This window comes from Simochromis diagramma, unplaced genomic scaffold, assembly GCF_900408965.1.
Source record: "Simochromis diagramma unplaced genomic scaffold, fSimDia1.1 OVJJ01000622.1, whole genome shotgun sequence".
Lineage (NCBI taxonomy): Eukaryota > Metazoa > Chordata > Actinopteri > Cichliformes > Cichlidae > Simochromis > Simochromis diagramma.
Window position 1 is genome coordinate 18391 of NW_024387425.1, and position 23231 is coordinate 41621.

At 42.2% G+C, this 23231-nt stretch overlaps 2 protein-coding genes across 11 annotated transcripts in view; one reads left to right on the forward strand and one right to left on the reverse strand.

Annotated features, from left to right (window-relative positions):
• LOC120722398 (ribonuclease inhibitor-like) overlaps positions 1 to 4773 on the forward strand; it is a 22096-nt gene extending 17323 nt beyond the window's left edge. Inside the window, exon 4 of the mRNA XM_040013396.1 lies at positions 4634 to 4773. Within this exon, the coding sequence (XP_039869330.1) occupies positions 4634 to 4773 (140 nt within the window). The remainder of the gene's footprint in view (positions 1 to 4633) is intronic.
• The window catches only part of LOC120722395 (NLR family CARD domain-containing protein 3-like), a 26788-nt gene continuing 6947 nt past the window's right edge, over positions 3391 to 23231 (reverse strand). For 4 of the 10 annotated variants that reach the window (XM_040013385.1, XM_040013392.1, XM_040013391.1 and 1 more), the window contains 4 exons: positions 21393 to 23178; positions 17550 to 17723; positions 8179 to 8358; positions 3393 to 6140 (listed from right to left, as the gene is read on the reverse strand). In XM_040013385.1, coding sequence (XP_039869319.1) covers positions 5948 to 6140; positions 8179 to 8358; positions 17550 to 17723; positions 21393 to 23178 — 2333 coding nt within the window. In that variant the 3' untranslated portion in view covers positions 3393 to 5947. Of the gene's footprint in view, positions 6141 to 8178; positions 8359 to 17207; positions 17211 to 17549; positions 17724 to 21392; positions 23179 to 23231 lie in introns of all 10 variants that reach the window. The other 6 variants (XM_040013388.1, XM_040013390.1, XM_040013389.1 and 3 more) reach the window with 6 other exon arrangements.

A 23231-nucleotide genomic window follows, 5' to 3' on the forward strand; every position in this document is an offset into this window, starting at 1 on the left:
CCACGGTGGCTTAGTAAAACCTTTACTCATAAAGCCATCTCTAGACCCAGCAGTCTTAGCTAATTATAGGCCAATCTCCAACCTTCCTTTCATATCAAAAATCCTTGAAAGAGTAGTTGTCAAACAGCTAACAGATCATCTGCAGAGGAATGGTTTATTTGAAGAGTTTCAGTCAGGTTTCAGAGCTCAGCACAGCACAGAAACAGCTTTAGTGAAGGTTACAAATGATCTTCTTATGGCCTCTGACAGTGGACTCATCTCTGTGCTTGTCCTGCTAGACCTCAGTGCAGCATTCGATACTGTCGACCATAATATCCTATTAGAGCGATTAGAACATGCTGTAGGTATTACAGGTACTGTGCTGCAGTGGTTTGTATCATATCTATCTAATAGACTCCAGTTTGTGCATGTAAATGGAGAGTCCTCTTCACACACTGAGGTTAATTATGGAGTTCCACAGGGTTCAGTGCTGGGACCAATTCTATTTACATTATACATGCTTCCCTTAGGCAGTATCATTAGAAGACATAGCATACATTTTCACTGCTATGCAGATGACACCCAGCTCTATCTGTCCATAAAGCCAGATAACACACACCAATTAGTTAAACTGCAGGAATGTCTTAAAGACATAAAGACCTGGATGGCCGCTAACTTTCTGCTTCTTAATTCAGATAAAACTGAGGTTATTGTACTCGGCCCTGAAAAGCTTAAAAATGTGGTATCTAACCAGATTCTTACTCTGGATGGCATTACCTTGGCCTCCAGTAACGCTGTGAGGAACCTTGGAGTCATTTTTGACCAGGACATGTCCTTCAACGCACATATTAAACAAATATGTAAGACTGCGTTCTTCCATTTGCGCAACATCTCTAAAATTAGAAATATCCTGTCTCAGAGTGACGCTGAAAAACTAGTTCATGCATTTATTACTTCCAGGCTGGACGACTGTAATTCATTATTATCAGGATGTCCAAAAAACTCACTGAAAAGCCTTCAGCTAATCCAAAATGCTGAAGCAAGAGTACTGACAGGGACTTGAAAGAGAGAGCAGATTTCTCCTGTTTTCAAAATCCTGCTCCTCACATACAAGGTCTTAAATAATCAGGCCCCATCTTATCTTAATGACCTTGTAGTACCATATCACCCTATTAGAGCACTTCGCTCTCGCTCTGCAGGCCTACTTGTTGTTCCTAGAGTATTTAAAAGTAGAATGGGAGGCAGAGCCTTCAGTTTTCAGGCCCCTCTTCTGTGGAACCAGCTTCCAGTTTGGATTCGGGAGACAGACACTATCTCTACTTTTCACATTAGGCTTCAAACTTTCCTTTTTGCTAAAGCATATAGTTAGGGCTGGACCAGGTGACCCTGAATCCTCCCTTAGTTATGCTGCAATAGACGCAGGCTGCCGGGGGATTCCCATGATGCATTGAGTTTTTCCTTTCCAGTCACCTTTCTCACTCACTATGTATTAACAGACCTCTCTGCATTGAATCATATCTGTTATTAACCTCTGTCTCTCTTCCACAGCATGTCTTTTATCCTGTCTTCGTTCTCTCACCCCAACCGGTCGCAGCAGATGGCCCCGCCCCTCCATGAGCCTGGTTCTGCCGGAGGTTTCTTCCTGTTAAAAGGGAGTTTTTCCTTCCCACTGTCGCCAAAGTGCTTGCTCATAGGGGGTCATATGATTGTTGGGTTTTTCTCTGTATCTATGAAGCGCCTTGAGGTGACTTTTGTTGTGATTTGGCACTAAATAAATAAAATTGAATTGAAATTGAATGTCCTCTTTAATGGATTGAAGAAGCTCCAATTTTAGAGCAGTAGGATCCACATCACGCGCGTCTGTTGAGTCTGCTCTTCAGCGGCCGTAGAGCCGCCATCATCGATACTCTCGCCCGAGATCGCACCGGGGCTAAAATATTCACCTGCTCAGCTGTTTTTGATCAGTTTGAGCCTGTGTGGTTTGATCAGGTGGAGGAACGATGTGATGCTATAAAGACATCATCTTGTCCAAATGATGTTGTTCCAACACGTGTTTAAAAAGATTTTAAAGGTTGTTGGTTCCGACATCTTAGCGATTTCTAACAGCAGTCTTAGTTCAGGTGTTGTACAGCCTGTTTTAAACATGCTGTTGTACAGCCTGTACTAAAAACCTGATCTGGATCCTCTGTCCGCTCAAACTTCAGGCCTATTTCAAAGCTTCCCTTCCTGTCGAAGATTTTGTAAAAGATTATATTTGTTCAGCTGCAAGCTGTTGTAAAGGTTTCAGTCTGGTTTTAAAGCTCTTCACAGCACTGAAACTGCACTTTGAAAAGTTCTTAATGATCTTTTATCAGCCACTGATCAGGAGACTCAGCTGTGCTTTTGGATCTGACCGCTGCCTTGACCACAGCATCTTGACCTCACCATTGGAGCATGGCGGCATCAAGGGCGCTCTATTAGACTGGTTCAGCTCTTTTATTAAATCGCATTATTACATTTGGGGCTTATATTTGACGGCAATGTGACCTTTGAAAAACAGCTGAGCTCAGTTGTACAGCGGTCTTTCTTCAAACTGAGGCTTTTATCTAAGGTGAGATCATTTATATCTTTTAAAAACCTTGAACGGGCGATCCACGTTTTCATGACGTCCCAGCTGGATTATTGTAACTCCTTATATGTTGGAGTTAGTGGGACCTGCCTGGCAAGACTGCAGCTGGTCCAGAAAGCTGCAGCTCGTCTTCTGACACAAGCTCAAAGACATTTATCATCCCAACAACCACATACACGCTGGTCCCTCGCTGTAACACAGTTCACCTTTGGCGGCCTCGCTGTTTCGCTGATCTTTTTTGTGCAATTTTGCATGCTTTTGTTTTTTACAGCGCGTTGTGTTCTGCGTCCTGATTGGCTGTAGACCATTGTCAGCCAATCTCGTGCCGTGTCTCCTGTACAGTACAGAATGTGTTCAAATTTACAGCAGTGTGACTCTGCAGTGCTGCACTGTATGTTTGTACGTTTTGTCCCCAACAAACAACAATGATGACGAGACGTTTTGCACCTGTGGTAGCAGCCAAAGGCAGAGGAAGATGCTGACCATCATAGTTTCAACAAGGAGGCAAAAAGGTTGTAACTGTCCACAACAAGAACATCGTAAGGATGGAGTCAGCTTTGGCTTTGTGGATCAGTGACCGCAGGAAAAAGAACATCGTGCTGGACACCAACATTATCTGCATAAAAACTCAAAAGCTTTATGAAACTTTACCTGACAGCGAGGAGCCCAGGCCATGGACGAGTGCTCCTCACACAGAAGCTCATTTAATGCCAGCAAAGGCTGATTTGACACATTTCAGAAACACTTTGCTTTGATTCTTTAATAATGAACTTATTTTTCTATGAAGGTTTGAACTTTGTTTAAACAAGAGAGAAAAGTGTGAAAATGTTCATGCCTGTCTGAGAAAAGTGTATAAAGTGTGCAGTGAGGGTTTAACTGCCTTAAAACTTCTATAATAATTGTAAAACATAAAGCTGCTACTTCATTCTGAGACTTATTTTTAGAACGTAACTCGATAAACGAGCGACCGCAGTAATGTATTGTGTTTATTTTGAAAACTCTCAACAGGATCTTCAGATTTATTTTGAAAGCTTTATCTGGAAAACACACAAACACATAACCAGGAAACAAAGAGCGTGATATGAAACGATAGACGTTTTCATATGGTCATCATATATACATCGTTCTATCGAACAGCCCCAGCTCCTGCTGTCAGTCTCTGTAAATCTGCTCTGAAAACACATTTGTATTCACTGGCTTTTAATACAGCATGAGAGTTATTTGATATTTGATGTGTGATATTAATATTAGGAGTTATTTTAATAGTTATTTTGGATTCTTGTACAGCACTGTGGTCAACGCTGCTGCTGTAATTAATGTGCTATAAACACATAAACAATCTGCAGTTAAACATCCAAAACTAAAGATGTGATCGCTGCCTTTAGAAAATGTGCTGATGCACAAGATATCAGCTCCATTAAGGTGGAATGTGGCCGTGTTAGAAACATGTTGGAAGAAGTTTGAAGCTGAAACTGTGAAGCTGAGAGTGAAAGAGCTCCAGCGTCTGTCACAGGAAACTTTCTTATTTCCACACTGATGAAAGCATCAAGCTTTGACTTCCTGCTGCTTTTATTGAGTCACACTGTGAAACTGAGCCACAGCTGAACCAGCATCCCTGTACAGCAGACACTTACAGCGCTTGGCTGCTTCCATTGGACCCTCTGCACAGAGCTTCAGTTTCCTCTTCTGGTCCCAAAGTGCAGAACAACAAGGTTTCAAACAGCTTCGTTCCAGCAGCATCAGCCACAGACATGCAGAGAGAATCCTTTGGTTGTGTTGTGTGTTTGCATATCTGCTGTCTGTGTTGCTTTGTGAGGGTGGATCATCTCCTGCAGCTCCATCACACTGCTGTAGCTCCTCTTCATCACACATGTACCTGCAGCCTGTCTTCAAGTCCAGGAGTCACCTCCACACAGTGTAGAAGCCTCCTGTGCAGACCATGGAGTCCAGCCTCTGTCAGGGAAGTCGGCACTAAAGCCTGAAAGACTTCAATCTGTCTCTGCTCCACCCGAGAAAGACCGGCACCGTACTTGTTGTGCATTCAAGGAGGGAACATCAGCACTGCATCGTGGGAACAACACCGCAGGAACAAAGACACAGCACGGCCGATGAAGGACGAGGACAAAGGAAAGGTGAGTGAGAAGGCCCCGGTGGTGTGGACGGACCTGCAGGGGCTCCAAGACTGAGGAGCAGAGACGTCCATGTACCAGCTGAGGATGCTGCAGTGATCCAGGGAGCTCGGTCCAATCTGAGGCCGTGTGAACTACGTGGACCACAGTTTCTTCACAGACTTCAGCCACGTGAACATCTGGAGATCCAACAGTGCACGAGCTGTGAGCCATCAGCTGTTTCTCTCATCAGCTGCTGTAATGAGAGCTGCTGGAATCATCTCGAGCAGCAGGAAATCACTGATGTTGTTTCTAACCAAAGATATGGGACTGAGCTCCGCTGAGCTCCTTCTACTTTCATCCAGATAGAAACTGCTACAGTCTGCTGATTATTGCTTTGCCTCCATCACACGAGCTCTTTATCCTGTTCTTCACTCTCATTGGTTCTTTGTCTGATTGTTTTTACAACAGTAGTCTTCTGATTGGTCAAAGAAGACAATCAGCTGTGACTAAATGTAGCTCCTACAGCAGTGATGGGAATAACTACTGAAGCTAATCCAGTATCAAAGCTCAGGAATCAGCAGCTCCCACCTCGTTTTCTTTCAACAACTATTTTTAGCTGCTGTGTTTTTGTCTTTCTGCAGACCTCAGACATCCTGCTGCTCTGGACAACTTTTTCATTCTTTTTTATCATTCTTTTGCTTTTCTTTTATTATTATGTTATATGTATTAATATGTGAAACACTTATTCTTTGTGTTTTTGCTTTGCTCCTGTCAAACTGCTTTAATAAAATCTGCTGCAGTCTAAACTGTGGACGTTCCCTTTTTAACCCTTTGTGAAACAATAAAGGTTTAAATGTGAGTATTCATCTATGTTAGTGTTTAATGGGTCTAATAGGTTGCTTTGGCCTTTCCCAGTAATATCTTCCTTTGCAGTCTGTGGTCCAGGCTTCTAAAACCATCCCAGGTTAACAAGAACTACAATCTAGAGGAGAGCTGCCATAACAGGTGTGACTGATGAGATCTGACCTGCAAGGTTACTCAGGTTTGTTTGTATCAGGACAAGCAGGGAAGACACCTGGACGTCAAAGTAGTTAGATCTGGGCGAGTGTCCTCACCCACATCGGCTTCACAACTCTGCATTGCCTACTGAGTAAGACTCAGAGGATCAGAGATTAGAAGGTCTACAAAGAGCTGAACCAGACTTCCTGTATAAAGGTTTTAGTTCCACAGATCGACAGTGTCAGCACAACTAAAACGTGGAGACTGACCTCAGAGTTTCAATTTGATGTTGTGGATTCCCCAGAAGAACACACAGCTGCTTCACTCCTGAATCCTGAAGCTTGTGGTTACTCAGGTCCACCTCTCTGGGATACGAAGGGTTGAGCTTCAGCACTGCTTCCAGATAATCACAGCTGATCTCTGACAAATCACAGCTCTTCAATCTGTATAAAGAATGAAAGATGTAAGTTTATTAGACAAAGTGCTTGAAATCATTCAGTGTTTCATCATCTGTTCAGAGCTGAAGAAGGTTCAGAATGTAGAAGTTTAGAAAATGGAAACTCCAAACAGCTGAAGCCAACAGGAAGCAGCTTCAAACAAACACAACAAGAGAAAAAACTCTGAATGTTTCACATTAAAGTCGTACATTTCTAACAAGAGTGTTTTAAAGACAGCGTCACTGATGATCATCTTCTGCTTTGGTTTTCCTCATGTGAGTGTTAATGATGCACAGGAATGAGCAGCAGAAAATTACAGTATTGCACTTTTAAATATAAATATCAATAACAATAAAGTGGAGTGACCAGTGCAGATTAAACAGAGTACTTGTGAAGCTGCAAGGTAGCTTCTGAGTGCATCCTGTGGACTGTGTGTGTGTGTTTAAGAGTTGTGGTTGAGGTGTCGTATGGCTTGGTGGTAAAAACTGTTTTTAAGTCTTGTAGTCCGAGCAGACAGACTCCTGTAACGTCTGCCAGATGGTAACAAGGAGAACAGCTGATGTGCTGGGTGGCTGTGGTCCTTGATGATGCTGTGTGCTTTACGGAGGCATCGCTGCAGATAAATGTCCTGAATGGCAGGAAGCCTCGTGCCAGTGATGTGCTCTGCTGCCTTCACCACCCTCTGTAGTGATTTACGGCTGTTGGCAGAGCAGCTTCCGTACCAAACTGTGATGCAGCTCGTCAGCAAGCTCTCAATTGCACACCTGTAAAAATTTGAGGTGATGTTGGCGTTCATGCCAAACTTCCTCAGCCTCCTCAGGAAGTAAAGCTGTTGGCGAGCTTTCCTGATAGCAGTGTCTGAAGGGTCCAGGAGAAGTCCTCGGTGATGTTGACTCCAAGGAATTTGAAGCTGCTGACCCTTTCGACCTTGACATCGTTGATGTGGATGGGCTGGTGTTCCCTGACTGGTCGTTTCCGGTAGTCCACTATCATCTCTCTAGTTTTGCTGATGTTGAGAGTCAGGTTATTTTCCAGACACCACTCGTACAGTGCCATCACCTCCTCTCTATAGGCCGTCTCATCGTTGCCTGTGATGAGGCCTATGATGGTTGTGTCATCAGCAAACTTGATGATGATGTTGGACTCGTGTTTAGCAATACAGTCGTGTGTGAACAGGGAATATAGGAGGGGCTAAGCACACAACCCTGTGGCGTACCTGTGTTTAGGATGAGTGGTGAGGAGGTGTGCTTACCAACTCTCACCAGCTGGGGCCTGTTTGTGAGGAAGTTTAGAATCCATCTGCAGATCGGTGTTCCCAGCCCAAGGTCGACGAGCTTCGTGGCAAGATTTGAGGGGATGATGGTGTTAAATGCCGAGCTGTAGTCGATGAAGAGCATCCTTGCATATGTATATGTATCACCTGCTTCACTGTCACTGTGTGGGCGGAGCTGCCTGAGCCCCGCCCACACAGTGACAGCTCCTCTCTAGAGCTAAACTTCTGCTTCATCTCCGCCTCTTTTCTTCATCCTCCACTTCTCTTTTCTCTTCTTCAGTGTTCTGCAGCCACAGAGCCTCACAGCCGTTACCACACCCATACCTGAGCAGCTAGCATTACCCAGCATGCCGTGCAGCAGTGTCAGTTTGTAAATGTGCAAGAATTCCTGCTCCAAACTGTTTCACAGAGTGCGGTGTGCCGTGACCTTTGACCTGCTAAAGACAGTCAGCTGTGGATTATTCATTGTTGTGTCTGATACTTAGAACTGTGAGGAAGAAGCTACACAGTTAATCAGGGTCCCCTCTCTCTGAATCAGGAAAGGTGGGCAGGCCACGTGTGGGCCGCGGGCCATACGTTGAGCATCACTGTTTGAAATGTGAACATTGTTCTGCTGCAGTCAATGGACTAAACCAGAGAAGAAGAAAACAGACTTTACCATGAAGATCCTCAGTGTGGATCAGTATAATATCAGCCTGATGTCTGCAGTTTAGTGTCAGCACAACTTTCACATCATATTCATCTCAGCACAACTAAAACATGCTGACTGACCTCAGAGTTTCAAATCGACATCGTGGATTCTCCTGAAAATCACACAGATGCTTCACTCCTGTATCCTTCAGGTTGCTGTAGGTTCCACTCAGGTCCACCTCTGTGGGACACGAGGGGTTGGACTTCAGTGCTGCTGCCAGATAATGAAGGCCAATATCTGACAAACCACAGCTCTTCAATCTGTATAAAGAATGAAAGATGTAAGTTTATTAGACAACGTGCTTGAAATCATTCAGTGTTTCATCATCTGTTCAGAGCTGAAGAAGGTTCAGAATGTAGAAGTTTAGAAAATGGAAACTCCAAACAGCTGAAGCCAACAGGAAGCAGCTTCAAACAAACACAACAAGAGAAAAAACTCTGAATGTTTCACATTAAAGTCGTACATTTCTAACAAGAGTATTTTAAAGACAGCGTCACTGATGATCATCTTCTGCCCAGTAAAACTTTGGTTTTCCTCATGTGAGTGTTAATGATGCACAAAGACTGTGAGTGCAAAGAGGGAGCGAGGAGGATGACAGAGAGATGGTACAGGAGCATCAAGAACATTAAAGTCTGGCGATTAAATGCCTCACTCCTAAATGACAGCCAGTTTTGTGAGTTCATACATACTGAACTAAATACTTACTTGCAGTTGAACACAACTCCGGAGATATCGCCTTTAACTCTCTGGGATTGCGCCAAGGCATACATTAGAGGTCGCATAATATCATTTGCAAGTGCCAGGAAGAAAAGAAAAGAGGCTAGGCGGTGTGAATTGGAGGCCAAAATAAAACACCTAGAGCAACAACACAAAAAAGCACAGACAGCCAATTTGCTTTCCGATCTTAAAATGTTACGTAGTGAGCTTAATAGTTTAATAAACGAGAAAATTGAGGGCAATTTAAGATTCATTAAACAAAAGTAGGGCTGCTCGATTATGACAAAGATGATAATCACGATTATTTTCACTGAAATTGAAATCTCGATTATTTGACGATATTTATTTAACCCTTTAAGACCTACTATAGAACCAAGTCTGCCAGAGCTTATATTATTTTTTTACATGTTGTAGTGCCGTTTGTGGGAGCATTTCAAGTTGCTATACAACTGTTATAGCCCATATTTTAATAATATGTATGCATTAAGTCCATAGTAACTACATTAATTGCAAAAAAGTGCAATAAACTACAAAAAAATTGAAAATCTTTTTTTTTTTTTTTTTACATATATTTCTACTTGGAGAAATTTAAGAGGTTTATCCCTCAAAACTTTAAATACAAAGAAGTTGCAAAAAATAGTTTACAACAACAGGACATTTATTTTGTCTTCATAGTTTTATTTTGGAGATGCACCAATTTTTATATACTGCAGGAAAAACGAAAAAACAATCCTATGATGCAAATTTGCAAAGAAAACAGCAGGTGCATCAAAATAAACTATTTCCAGCAGTGCAATTCGAGTTCTAAGCATCCCAGAAACTATTCAGAAAAGTGAAACATGACCAGTATAGGCTTTTAAGGCCTACAAGTAAAAAAACTACATTTTCCGCAAAAATGACGTCACTTCCGGTTTCGGGCAGGAAATGGCGGACATGCGATAGTTCGCGCTGACGTCCGTTTCACTGTGGGAAGTGTTACGAACAGCTGATCGGATCGGCAAAGCGTGTTTCTGGAATATTATGTTTTTGTTCCAGCAAGCGCTTTTTATGCAATTTTTGCAAAGCTATATGTGGAAGGAAACCGTGACCTAGGACAAGCTCATGGCATAAGATGTAAGTACAACTCCTCTGGTTTCATATGCAAAACAAATTATTGCGCTAGCTTACATGGTTCAGGTTCTACAGGGATTTAAAAATAGTTACACAAAACGGAGCGTGCTGCTCTGACCGGCTTTAAAGGGTTAACAATAACAATGTATGAATAATGACTTTAAAAAAATAATATAAAATAGTGTGCAACACAAGTTTTTTTTTACCTCTCTTTTCAACCAACGGCAGTCACTCTCCTCTCCAAATAACTTCTGCTTAGCTTTCCGAGCTTCCCTCGGGACCTCTTAATCAGCGGTCCCCAACCTTTTTTGCGCCAGGGACCGGTTTATGCCCGACAATATTTTCACGGACCGGCCTTTAAGGTGTCGCGGATAAATGCAACAAAATAAAACAGTACCGAAAAAAAGAAGATTTATTCATAACACACGTGAAAAGACCCAGGAAAACCGAGTTAACAATCAAAACGATAACAAAACAACGCTGAAAACCGATAAAAACCCTGAAAACCATACATTTCACACCTGAGCCTCAACTCTCGCGGCCCGGTACCAAACGACTCACGGACCAGTACTGGTCCAAGGCCCGGGGGTTGGGGACCGCTGCTCTTAATTGTTGTGGCCCGTGTTCGAAATGCAGAGAGATGCGCTGGATTTGTCACATGGAGCAGCGCGAGAGTAAAGCATGAGGGAGGGGCTAATAATCGGCTCAGTCATTTTTAATGATCGTTGAAACCTCAGATCGTAATCGTGATTAAAATTCGATTAATTGAGCAGCCCTAAACAAAACTACTATGAACAGGGTAGTAGGGCTAGTAGATTGCTGGCAATAAGACTCAGGAAACAGCAAACTTGTAATATGGTCCAAAAGTTGAAGTCAGATCAAACCCTAATTACTAAACCAAATCAAATTGCAAGTTGCTTTGCCAATTTTTTCGAGTCACTATATAAAAATTCAGATGCATGTAAAGATAACAATACACTATCTGATTTCTTAGAAAAGATCAATTTAAAAACACTGCCAGAGTCTGTAGCAAAGGAGTTCGATGAACCAATTCGAGAACAAGATATTTTACAGGTGATTTCAAACCTTAAAACTAAAAACAGTCCTGGCCCTGATGGTTTTATTAACCAATTCTATAAAAAACTTAAGGACAAAGTCGCACCCTTATTACTGAAAGCTTACCGCTGCGCTCTGGAGCTGGGACTATGGCGCCGTCCTGGAACGATGCTACAATTGTCGTAATCCATAAAGAGGGCAAGGACCCCACAAACTGTCAATCATACAGGCCAATCTCATTACTTAATAATGATTCACGTATTCTCACCACGATTTTAGCCAAAAGAGTTAGTAAAATTATTACTCTATTCTACTCTATTATTAATAGAGTAGAATAATAGAATACTCTATTATTTTATTCTATTCTATTCTAATTCTACACAGGTTATAAATCCAGATCAAACGGGGTTCATTGCAGGAAGGCACTATGGGGACAATGTTCGTAGATTGTTGAAGTTAATGTCCTTGTACAAGACCAAACAAGAAGAAACAATGATTCTGTCTCTTGATGCGCAAAAAGCATTCGACAGGGTTTCCTGGCAGTACTTGGGCCATACACTTGAAAGATTCAAATTTGGGCCAAACTTAAATGGATACAGATTCTTTATTCCAACCCAATGGCGGCTGTACGGGTAAATGGAACAATATCAGCCAGATTTCCACTGGAACGTGGGCGTAGACAAGGATGCCCACTGTCGCCCCTGCTGTTCGATATAAGTATTGAGCCTCTGGCGCAGTTGATTAGAGATGAACATGAAATTCAGGGCCTTTCAATTAATGGAGAACAGCATAAATTGTCCATCTACGCAGACGATGTACTTTTATACATTTCAAATCCTGCAGTCAGTTTACCTCATTTAAGAGAAATTATTACGGTTCCCTCTCTGGTTACAAAGTTAATATTGACAAAACATTGGCAATGGATGTAGGAGGAAACATTTCACTAACATTCAAGGAGCGATGTGGCTTTAAATGGCCAAACGAAGGTATCAAGTATTTAGGAATTCAAATTCCTCACTCATTATCAGACTTGTTTAAAGTAAATTATGAAGTTATAGTTGCAAAAATAAAAAAGGATTTAGAGCGATGGACAGTCCTGCCTCTGTCTTTCTTGGGTTGGATCGAGAGTATACGTATGAATGTATTGCCAAGACTTCTATACCTTTTTCAAATGCTGCCTATTAACATTCCCAACTCTACATTTGATAATTTAGATAAACTTTTTTCCAAATTTATATGGCAAAGCAAATGCCCAAGGATCAAGTTCCAAACATTAAAACTGTCAAAACTGCAGGGGGATTGGCTGTTCCAAACCTGAAATATTATTTCTGGGCAGCTCAGATGAGACCCCTGACTGTATGGGTGCGGGATTTGTCTGAAACTCAGTGGCTAAACATTGAGAAGACAATGTGCGAAAGATCATTGGAATCCCTGCTTTTTTCTAACATTTCAATTAAAAATGTGCATATGGGGGAACGGACGAGGGTCACACTAAAGATTTGGCGTAGAATCAAACAATCATTTGGTCTTCCAAAAGAAATTTCAATTCTATCAAGCCTCTCCTCCCTGCAGGGTTTTTCTCCTATTGTGGAAGACTCTGGCTTCAGAGCATGGTCAAATAGCGGGCTTCATAAACTTTGTCATGTTGTGAGGAATGGGCACCTGAGCTCATTTGAACAGTTGAGGTCAGTTTCGGCTTCCTTCTTCTGACTTTTTTAGATTTCTGCAGCTAAGAAGCTTTTTGACAAAACATAAAGAATGGAGGCAAGTTTTGGAGCCTTCACCCATTGAAATATTTTTAGAAATATTTCCTCAAAGTAATTCCTCCCCAAAATTAATCAGTCATTTTTATAACGCATTTATGAGTTTCAATACAAATGCAACTTTGGATATTAAGGCAAGGTGGGAAGCTGAGACTGGCACTCAAATCTCAGAGGACACCTGGGAAGAGGTGTTCGGTGAAGCCCATCTGGTGACTAATTCTGGGCTGTGGAGAGAATTTAAATGGAAGGTGGTCATGAGATATTTTAGAACCTCAGAGATAATTGCCAAAATGAAGCCTACAAATCCTGACACCTGCTGGCGAAATTGTGGTACTTCTTTAGGAACCCACTCACATATATTCTGGTCATGCCCAAAGATCTGCCCACTTTGGAATGACATATTTAAAGTTCTCAGTACAGTTTCCCAACAACCATTAACAAAAGACCAACAGTTAGCCATTTTAGGAGTCTTACCAAAGGGTTTTGAGGGAAACAATAAAAAGTATCTCTTAAGAATCTTGCTTACAGCAGCACTAAAGTGTATCACTATTAAATGGCTGAATCTTGACCCACCTTCATATAATATGTGGATTGATAAAGCAAGAGAAATTTACCAGATGGAGGAAATAACATCTGCTCTGCGGATTCAGAGAGAATTGTTTACTGAGCGTTGGCGACCCATACATGCTTTACTGTTTCAATAATTTAGCATAGGTCTGTTTCGTTTTGTCCATTTACGGCTAAGTTTGTCACATGTTATTTAATATTACATAAAGTTTTTGTTTGTTTTTGTTATGTTGTTGTCTGTTTGTTTGTTTGCTTGGGTTTTGTTTTGCTTGGGTTTTGTTTTGTGCTTCCTAATTGCAGTTCTTATTTTAATCTACATTTCTGCATTGCTGTTCCTGTAACTGTCCTACTTGTGAACATTGACAAGTTGCAATGTTGTAAATTATAATAAAAATTGAGTTAAAAAAAAAAAAAGAACATTAAAGTCGTACATTTCTCATAAAAACAGGACTGTGATGGATGCATGCAACCACACAACTGAGATACTTAGTCCTTCCTGGTTTGGCTGAAAGAGGAGGCGAGAGAAATTTCATCATACTATTGTGAAAGCATCGCCCGTCTGTGAACCTGAAATGTCTTTGGACTTTAAAGTCCCAGCTAATATCACTGAGATGCAACACAATGATCCAGTATTAGCACCCTTTTTTCAGAAAGCCAAAAAACAAGGACATGAGATGGAACCAGATATTAACAGCAGTGAGGATTTTTTTCTGAAAGATGGCATTCTTTATCGCTGGCAAAGATCACAGGTACAGCTGATGGTTCCTAGTGGAGTCAGGGAGGTGGTACTGAATTTGGGGCACTCTGTGCCGTGGGCAGGACATTTAGGGAAGCATAAAACCATGGCTCGCATTAGGAAGCATTTCCACTGGCCGGGCCTGCGTGCTGATGTGGCCCAATTTTGTAAAAGCTGCCCTCAGTGCCAAAAGACTTCCATCAAAACCCCCTCCAGAGCTCCACTTCAGCCTTTGCCAGTTATTAGCACCCCATTTGAACGGTTGGGGATGGATGTTGTCGGACCTGTTGAGAAAAGCAGGGCAGGGAACCGTTACATGCTGGTAATAACTGATTATGCCACGAAGTACCCTGAAGTTTTTCCTCTTAAATCTGTAAAGGCCAAGTCTGTGGCTTTTTGTCTGGTGCAATTTTTCTCAAGGGTGGGATTCCCTCGTGAGATCCTGACAGACCGTGGGACTAATTTTTTTTTTTTTTTTGTTTAACCAGCTTCTTGGCATTAAAGGGCAAGGACTACTCCATAACATCCTCAAACATTGGCTGACGAGACGCCGCTTGAACTGCATGTTTTGCGCAAGTTTTGTGCATGACATGGTACTGCTGCTTTAGAAAAGACCCCAGTGTCACAACTGATAAATGATCAGAGTTAGAATATTTCTGACTGTCTGCTGTGTGCCGTGACCTTTGACCTGCTAAAGACAGTCAGCTGTGGATTATTCATTGTTGTGTCTGATACTTAGAACTGTGAGGAAGAAGCTACACAGTTAATCAGGGTCCCCTCTCTCTGAATCAGGAAAGGTGGGCAGGCCGCGTGTGGGCCGCGGGCCATACGTTGAGTATCACTGTTTGAAATGTGAACATTGTTCTGCTGCAGTCAATGGACTAAACCAGAGAAGAAGAAAACAGACTTTACCATGAAGATCCTCAGTGTGGATCAGTAATATCAGCCTGATGTCTGCAGTTTAGTGTCAGCACAACTTTCACATCATATTCATCTCAGCACAACTAAAACATGCTGACTGACCTCAGAGTTTCAAGTTTACATCCTGGACTCTCCAGGACACCACACAGATGCTTCACTCCTGGATCCTGCAGCTTGTTGTTCTTATTCAAAGACATGTGGTATGGTTATAGGATTCCAGAGCGGTGTTAACATCATTGAGGAAGAGGTGGATTCTAATGTTTGTCTCTAGGGATCATTGACCCATCTAAGAGCGATTGGTTTGTGCAACCCATGGTTTTTGGTCCCAAAGAACGGAGTAGTAGCCTGCGGTTTGTATTGATTTCAGGTACTTGAATTGACATCTCAAAGTTCGATTCATACCCTACACCTAGGGTTGATGATCTGATTGAGCGACTTGGGAAAGCATTGTGCTGTGTCTGTTTGTTGTTTGCTTGGTGTTTTGTTATTGCTTGGGTTTTGGTTTTGTGCTTCCTGATTTGCAGTTCTTATTTAATCTACATTTCTGCATTGCAGTTCCTGTAACTGTTCCTACTTGTGAACATTGAAAAGTGGCAATGTTTGTAAATTATAATAAAAATTGAGTTTAAAAAAAAAAAAAAAAGAACATTAAAGTCGTACATTTCTCATAAAAACAGGACAAAGACTTGAAAAAGTCGTGTTTTTCCTTCCAGGAACCACATGGCTTCACTTTTAAGGTGAAGTGTGACAGAAATGGACATATTTGAAGTCCAACACCTTTTTCCAGTCACATTATTAAAGCAGACAAACTACAAGCTCATTTTCATTCCAACAAGTCATCTTCTGACCTGGACTAACAACACTGGTCTCTATGTGCAGCTGGCTGTGAGACCAGTGCTCAGGGAGCGTCTACAAAGTGCAACACTGAAAGAACATCACACACTCATTTGCTTCCAGCACTTTCACACAAACATCTACTGTCATCATTCATGTTTCTGCTCCTCTGGATTCACACGGAGCCTCTGCTCATGCCGTTGCCATGGTGAATCATAGTATGTGGCTCCATAACTCAGACTGAGCATGCTCAGAGCTGATTGGCCTTACTCTGATCAGCTGATCTAGAAGAGGAAACTCTGCTATATGTACATTATGACATCTACACCTGAATCACAACACTCACACAAATATATCAACTGTGTTTAATATTTTGGCACGTAGATCATTTATGTGCTTCAGCTCTTCTTACATTTTACCACCAACATGTTTCAAAAGGAGCAGCTTTTACTTTGAAGGCCAGCTGTCTGTGTTTCCTGTTTTCATTGTTGGATAATGAAATAAGTCGATGCTTCAGTGCTTTGAATTGTGTTACACAAAAATAAGCAAAGTTTTCACGTTGTTCAGGCAGAATCGAGCGTTGAAGAATGAATTCACACGTCAATAAACATTTTCATCAGCACAAGCAGGACAATGAAAGCAGGAAATACCCCAAACTGCCATTTCTCATTCTACAACTTCAACAACTGCACATGAATTATACTTCATACACAGACCCACAGTCTCTGATTGCTCTGAAATCTCACTGACAGCCAATAGAAATAAAGAAAAGTCCAGACTGACAGTCTCTGTGGGGTTAGGCAGTGAACTGCTCACGCTGCGTTCAAGTGCATCACAAACTATTGGAATTGGATCCAACTTTGTGAAGCAGATTTCTTCTCAGCTGCTGTTTTGAACATTTCCTCATGAACTGTATTAAACTCTGTAAATGAACTGAGAACTATTTCTACATTTGAAACTATGGATTCATTTTCCCGTTCACTTCTGTACGTTAGTGTATAAATGAATGTTAGACTGGGCTCCATGGAAACACTTGGACTGGTCTCAGCTGCCTTCTTTCTGTAGTCATTCCAACAGAGTCCTTTCTCTTCTCCAGCTTCTGTTTGAAATCCTCTCACAGAGCCTGAAACCTGCTTTGCTGTCATGTTTGGGCCTGTGTTCGGCTGCTCTGTGTTCCTCTGCTTTAACACACACCTCACCACAGCAGCTGTGTGGGTCGTCTCTGTAGCAGCCAGATCAGCTTCTGATACATGAACATCGTCACAGCTCCTAACTTCACCTTTATTAGCTTTGACATTCATGTCTTTCTTTTCTCTCTCTCTGTTTCCACACGAGCTCAAAGTCTCTGCAGCCTGTTTTTATCTGCTATCATCAGATCTCCAACAGCCTCATTCACATTCCTCACACACTCTACAGCCTCACCAGTACTGACTTCATCTTCACTGACTGATGGAGCACAACATGAACCTGTGGAGGCTGAAAAGCTGTCCTGTCAAACATCTCCCCATCACCACTCCACTTCTGTCAGCCTTTAAATGAACCCTGCTCAAGTCTGTCACTTCTATTTGGAGCCAAGAGGAAAAACTGTTGTTCAGTCATTTGGAAAGACACAACATTTCTGAAAGCACTCAAACTTCTTCACATTTGTCTTCAGACACATCCTGAACATTTAGGAACTAAAGGACGTTTCAAATATCAAAGATCAGAAATATAGAAAAACAACAACAGCTGCAGTCAGTGAACTCACCTCAGAGTCTCCAGTCGACAGTTTGGACTCTCCAGTCCAGCACACAGAAGCTTCACTGCTGAATCCAGCAGCTTGTTCTCACTCATGTCCAGTTCTGTCAGATGGGAGGGGATGGACTTCAGAGCCGAGGCCACAACTTCACAATGAGTCACTGAGAGTCCACAGTCAGCCAGTCTGAGATTACAGAAAATATAAAATGTGTTATTATAAAAGCAGAAATCTGCATTATAAACACAGACTGAATGTATATGAAGACAAAACAGAGTGAGGTCATAATCTGATGAACATCTGCTCTTCACATCTGTGCTTCAGCTCCTCTTACTGTGTTTGACATGACACAACGATTCAGTCTCTCTCAGACCTGCAGACTTTTAATGAGAATCTTTGTTTGGCTTTAATCTGCAGATGAAGGAGGAAGATGGCGTCACATTTAGGCTTCCATAATGTCCACAGTCTGTCACTGAGATCTGATCCAGAGTCAGAGTGAAGACACACATGTGGACTGTTTCCTGTCTTGAATCCAGAACATTTTGAATGAGCTCAGCTCAGTGAAGAGTTCCAGCTGGAAAGATGATCTCTGTTTGCTACCTGCTGCTGTCAGGTACGACTGTTCACGTCCACACTCAGGAAAAATCTGCTGACTGTCACCAAACGGAGCAGAAATGTCATCACTGGACAATAATGATGAATGAACTCAGAGCTGCTGATATCACATCTGATTTCAGGGGAACTAAACACAGAAATGATTGGCTCCTTTTAGCTTTCTGTGCCATTAGTCTGCAGGTTTATCACTAGTTGGCAGAAACAGACTTGTATTAATGTTCAGCGCTTCAGTGTTTATGACTCCAGATCCAGGTGACAGCAAGTCAAAATGATGTTACCTGTCTGTGTCCAGCAGCAGCCTTTGAATATTGTTATAAACTCACATGGATCAGTTTGTCTTTGATTGGTTTGTAAAGTTCAAATTCATTTATATTCATCAACTCTAAATGAAAAATGTTTTTCTTCTTCTATGTTTATTATTAGAGTAACAAATTCTTATAGTTTCCTGTTGTTGAGAATTTCAGTGTAAAACCACTCGGACCTGTGCATCACTGCACACTGTGAAAGTATTACTGCAGTTTAATCTATAATCCTAATCAGTGTGTTTACTGGACTGTAGTCAGACCTCCGCTATACCAAAGGAAACACTGGACGTCTTCAAAGTCACAATAAATTTATAATAAATGCTAATAAATACTGGAGTGTTAGAAAAGATGCTTCCAGCGTGTTTGTCTTTGATAGGGTTTATTCTGGTCGTCTACAGTCTGACCACTTGGGGGCGCTTTTGTCTCTTTTGCTCTGAGCCTTGGGTTTATTCAAACTGATTTTAATAAACTATTTTCTGCAAGTTGAAGCTTCATCTCCATCTCCAGTGGTTGTTGCATATTTTATGACTATATTAGTAACAGTCAGAGAGTTTAGAGTCAATTAGATCTTCACGTTTGATTTTTGACACAACATAAATGGTGAGCCAGTGTCAGAGGAAGTGACAGCATCCACCGAGGACCAGGGGGGAGTGGGAGGACTGGGGGACCAGGCCAACAAAAAGGTGATCACTGATACAGGTCAGCAAACATTTGCTCATTTGGTGTCTTAGAGCAGACTCCGCCCAGAATTGTCGTCCATGGTTGCTCTTTCAAAGGAATCTAGTTACATATTATTTTACTTAATGATCTACTGACACCACTGACTATGCAGGACAACCCCACATCTGGAGCCAGTGCACATGTGCAGTTCAATTCCTGGGCAGGTTCTGAAGATGGCTGAGCTGTTGAGTACAAAGTTACTAATGTGAAGTAGAGCTGGGCGATAGAACGATAACGATATGTATCGCGATATAACTTTTTCTCGATAGAAAAATTAAACTATGGCGATAGACCTCGCCGCTCTTGTCCTCTTAAAAAAACAAAAAAAAAAACCAGCCAATCCAAATTAAGTAGCGCAGAGCCGAACCAATCACAGCCGCAGCGTCATGTCACGTGACTTGTTACGTACAGCACAAGTGCCAAGCCGCACATGTGTATTTGTTTGGGAAGCAGCCAGCCACCGTACCGCCCGGGTAATGGAGGAAATGAGTGTACCGACTAGAAAAATCAACCGAGCGTGACCGAAGGTTACCGAAGAGAAAACAGATGATGGTTGCAATGCCGGAGAGATTGTCGAACGGAAGAGCCAACGAAGTTCCGTAGTGTGAAGGTATGTCGGCTATTTCAAGTCTGACAAAAAACAGAGTAGCGTGCACTGTAAATTGTGCCGAAAGCAAGTCTGGAAATACAATAAACTGGTGCATGCGCTACGTCCACACGTACCCGGGTATTTTTGAAAACGCAGATTTTTCTATGCATTTGCACCTTTCGTCCACACGTAAACGGCGTTTTTGGTCACTGAAAACGAAGATTTTTGAAAACTCCGTTTTTGCATTTACGTGTGGACGAGAAAAACGGAGAAAACGCAGCGTCAAAGGTGTGCGCATTTTTTGACGTCACACGGTGCGCCACGTTATTGTTTCGGTGAAATGAATTTCTACAATACTGTTACTGTTAATTCTACTCTCTGCAGGGTTTAAATGCTCACATATACACACAGTTACTGTCCCTCCACACATACGACTCGGTTCTGCTTCTATGCCCCAGCTTTGTTTACTTTTTCCCACCGAGGCTTCTAGACTTCTGATTGGCCAACATTTCTGCACGGTTAGGAATCTAGCGCCACCTGCTGCTTTGGCATGTTCATAGCAGCGTTTTCCTTCATTTCTCCCTTTATGTGTGGACGGGATTATTTTTAAAACGAAAACGGAAAATCTCCGTTTTCAAAAATACCCATGTACGTGTGGACGTAGCCTCAGTCTCTGACTGGAAGCGCTAATTCATCATTCGGCTTTTGTCAGACTAACGTAACTGTTAAAACTGTTTGAAAAGCTAAGCTATACAACAAGGAGAGATTGAGAATTTCCTTTTAGTTCTCAGTTAATTTGATATTGACAAAAGTCAGTCAGTTTTGTCTGTTCTTCTGTAAAACAAACTAAGATTTATTTTTAGAATTAATATTTTGTTTCTAAGTGGAATTGACAATTTAGTCTGTTTTGTTTGTTCTATTTTGAAACTTAAACGCTTTAGCGGCTGCCTTTTGTGTAGTTTGCAATATTTGCCTTTATTTATCTGAAAAAGTCTCATGTTCCTTAAGTACATCTACCCTGTTGAACTTATTATGGGAAATAAATATTTAAATAAAAACAAGCCGCTGATTATTTCACATTTTACTTGTGAGCAACGGCACATTTAAATCTTACAAATATAGTTATTTGGCTTATATCGTGATAGATATCGTTATTGCCTGAAATGAAAAAAACATATCGTGATATGAAAAAATCTTATATCGCCCAGCTCTAATGTGAAGCTAATGTGGTTAATCAAGATCTTCATAACTATGTGGAGCACAGTGTGCTTTCATCGTGGAGAAATCACACTGAAGAACTCGGCACACATTTTGGGGGCCTTTCTGTTTGTTGCTACAATCTGCAAATTTCATTAAAAGTTTAATAAACTATCATCTGGTCTTTATTTTTAGTTAGCACATACCTTAAAAACTCTAAGCTGTAAGCTAATGATAGTTATATAACAGCAGATGCATGCTGGTGCAATAAGCTGTATGTTTTATTTTTGATCTGATTAGTCAAATAATCACAAAAATAATCGTTTGTGGCAGCCCTAGTGTGACCTCAAATAAGAAATGATTGCAGTTTATGACTGAGTAACTAAACTATCACCAACTGATAATATTAATGATCACATCTGGACTCACCGAGCCTTTCTGAAGTTCCTCACAGCTGGAATCAGTCTCAGTCGTCCCTCCTTTGTTGTGTTGTACTTCTTCAGGTCCAACTCATCCAGAACCTCCTCTGACATCTGCAGCATGAAGGCCAGAGCTGAGCAGTGGATCTCAGAGAGTTTCTTTGATTTGTTCTCTGACTTCAGGAACTCTTGGATCTCCTGAGATAATAAGATGTCGTTCATCTCCATCAGACAGTGGAAGATGTTGATGCTTCTGTCAGGAGAGGATTTTGTCTTCCTTTCTTTTAGATTCTTGATGACTCTCTGGATGGTTTCTGGACTGTTCTCTGTCTGACCCAGCAGACCTCCTAAGAGTCTCTGGTTGGACTCCAGACAGAGGCCATGAAGGAAGCGAACAAACAGGTCCAGACGACCATTTTTACTCCTGAAGGATTTTATTAGTGTTTCCATCAAAAAATCATCCAGAGAGGACTCGTTGTATTTTCTTCCCAGGAAGTCCTCCAGCACCTCTGACTTCCTGTTGGTGAAACAGTGGAACATGTAGACTGCAGCCAGAAACTCCTGGATGCTCAGATGAACAAAGCAGTAGACTGGTTTCTGGAAGATCACACACTCTCTTTTGAAGATCTCTGTACAAACTCCTGAGTACACCGAGGCCTCTGTCACATCCAGACCACACTGCTCCAGGTCTTCTTGGTAGAACATGATGTTTCCTTTCTCCAGATGTTCAAACGCCAGCCTCCCCAGCTTCAGAAGAACTTCCCTGTCAGCCTCCGTCAGCTCCTGTGGACTCGTCTCATGTCCCTCGTGGTACTTGTTCTTCTTCCTCTTTGTCTGAACCAGAAGGAAGTGTGAGTACATGTCAGTCAGGGTCTTGGGCAGCTCTCCTCTCTGCTCTGTAGTCAACATGTGCTCCAGAACTGTAGCAGTGATCCAGCAGAAGACTGGGATTCTACACATGATGTGGAGGCTCCTGGATGTCTTCATGTGGGAGATGATTCTGCTGGACAGCTCTTCATCACTGAATCTCCTCCTGAAGTACTCCTCCTTCTGGGCGTCAGTGAAGCCTCGTACTTCTGTTAGCCTGTCAACACATGTAGGAGGGATCTGATTGGCCGCTGCAGGTCGGGAAGTTATCCAGACGAGAGCCGAGGGAAGCAGATTCCCCTGGATGAGGTTTGTCAGCAGCTGGCTGACTGATGACTTCTGTGTGACATCAGACAGCAGCTTCCTGTTGGTGAAATCCAATGAAAGTCTGCTTTCATCCAGGCCGTCAAAGATGAACAAAAGCTGAGAGACAGCCAGCTTCTCTGCTGTGACCTTCTGTAGTGTTGGATGGAAAACATGGAGCAGCTCCAGAAGACTGTACTGCTCATCTCTGATCAGGTTCAGCTCCCTGAATGAAAGCAGAACCACCACACTGACATGTTGGTTCTCCAAGCCCTCTGCCCAGTCCAGAGTGAACTTCTGCACTGAGAAGGTTTTTCCAACACCAGCCACGCCGTTGGTCAGAACCACTCTGATGGGTCTCTGTTGGTCAGGTAAGGCTTTAAAGATGTCCTGGCACCTGATTGGAGTGTCATGGAGGGCGTCCATCTTGGAAGCTGTCTCCAGCTGCCTCACCTCATGTTGGCTATGAACCTCTTCACTCTGTCCCTCTGTGATGTAGAGCTCAGTGTAGATCTTGTTGAGGAGGGTTCTACTTCCTGTTTCATCACTTCCTTCAGTCACACGTTCACATCTCCTCCTCAGACTGATCTTATGTTCATCTAAAACCTCCTGCAGACCAACATCTGCTGAAAGAAAGAAAAACAGAAAGAAAACTCTTCAATGTCTGAACAACAACAAG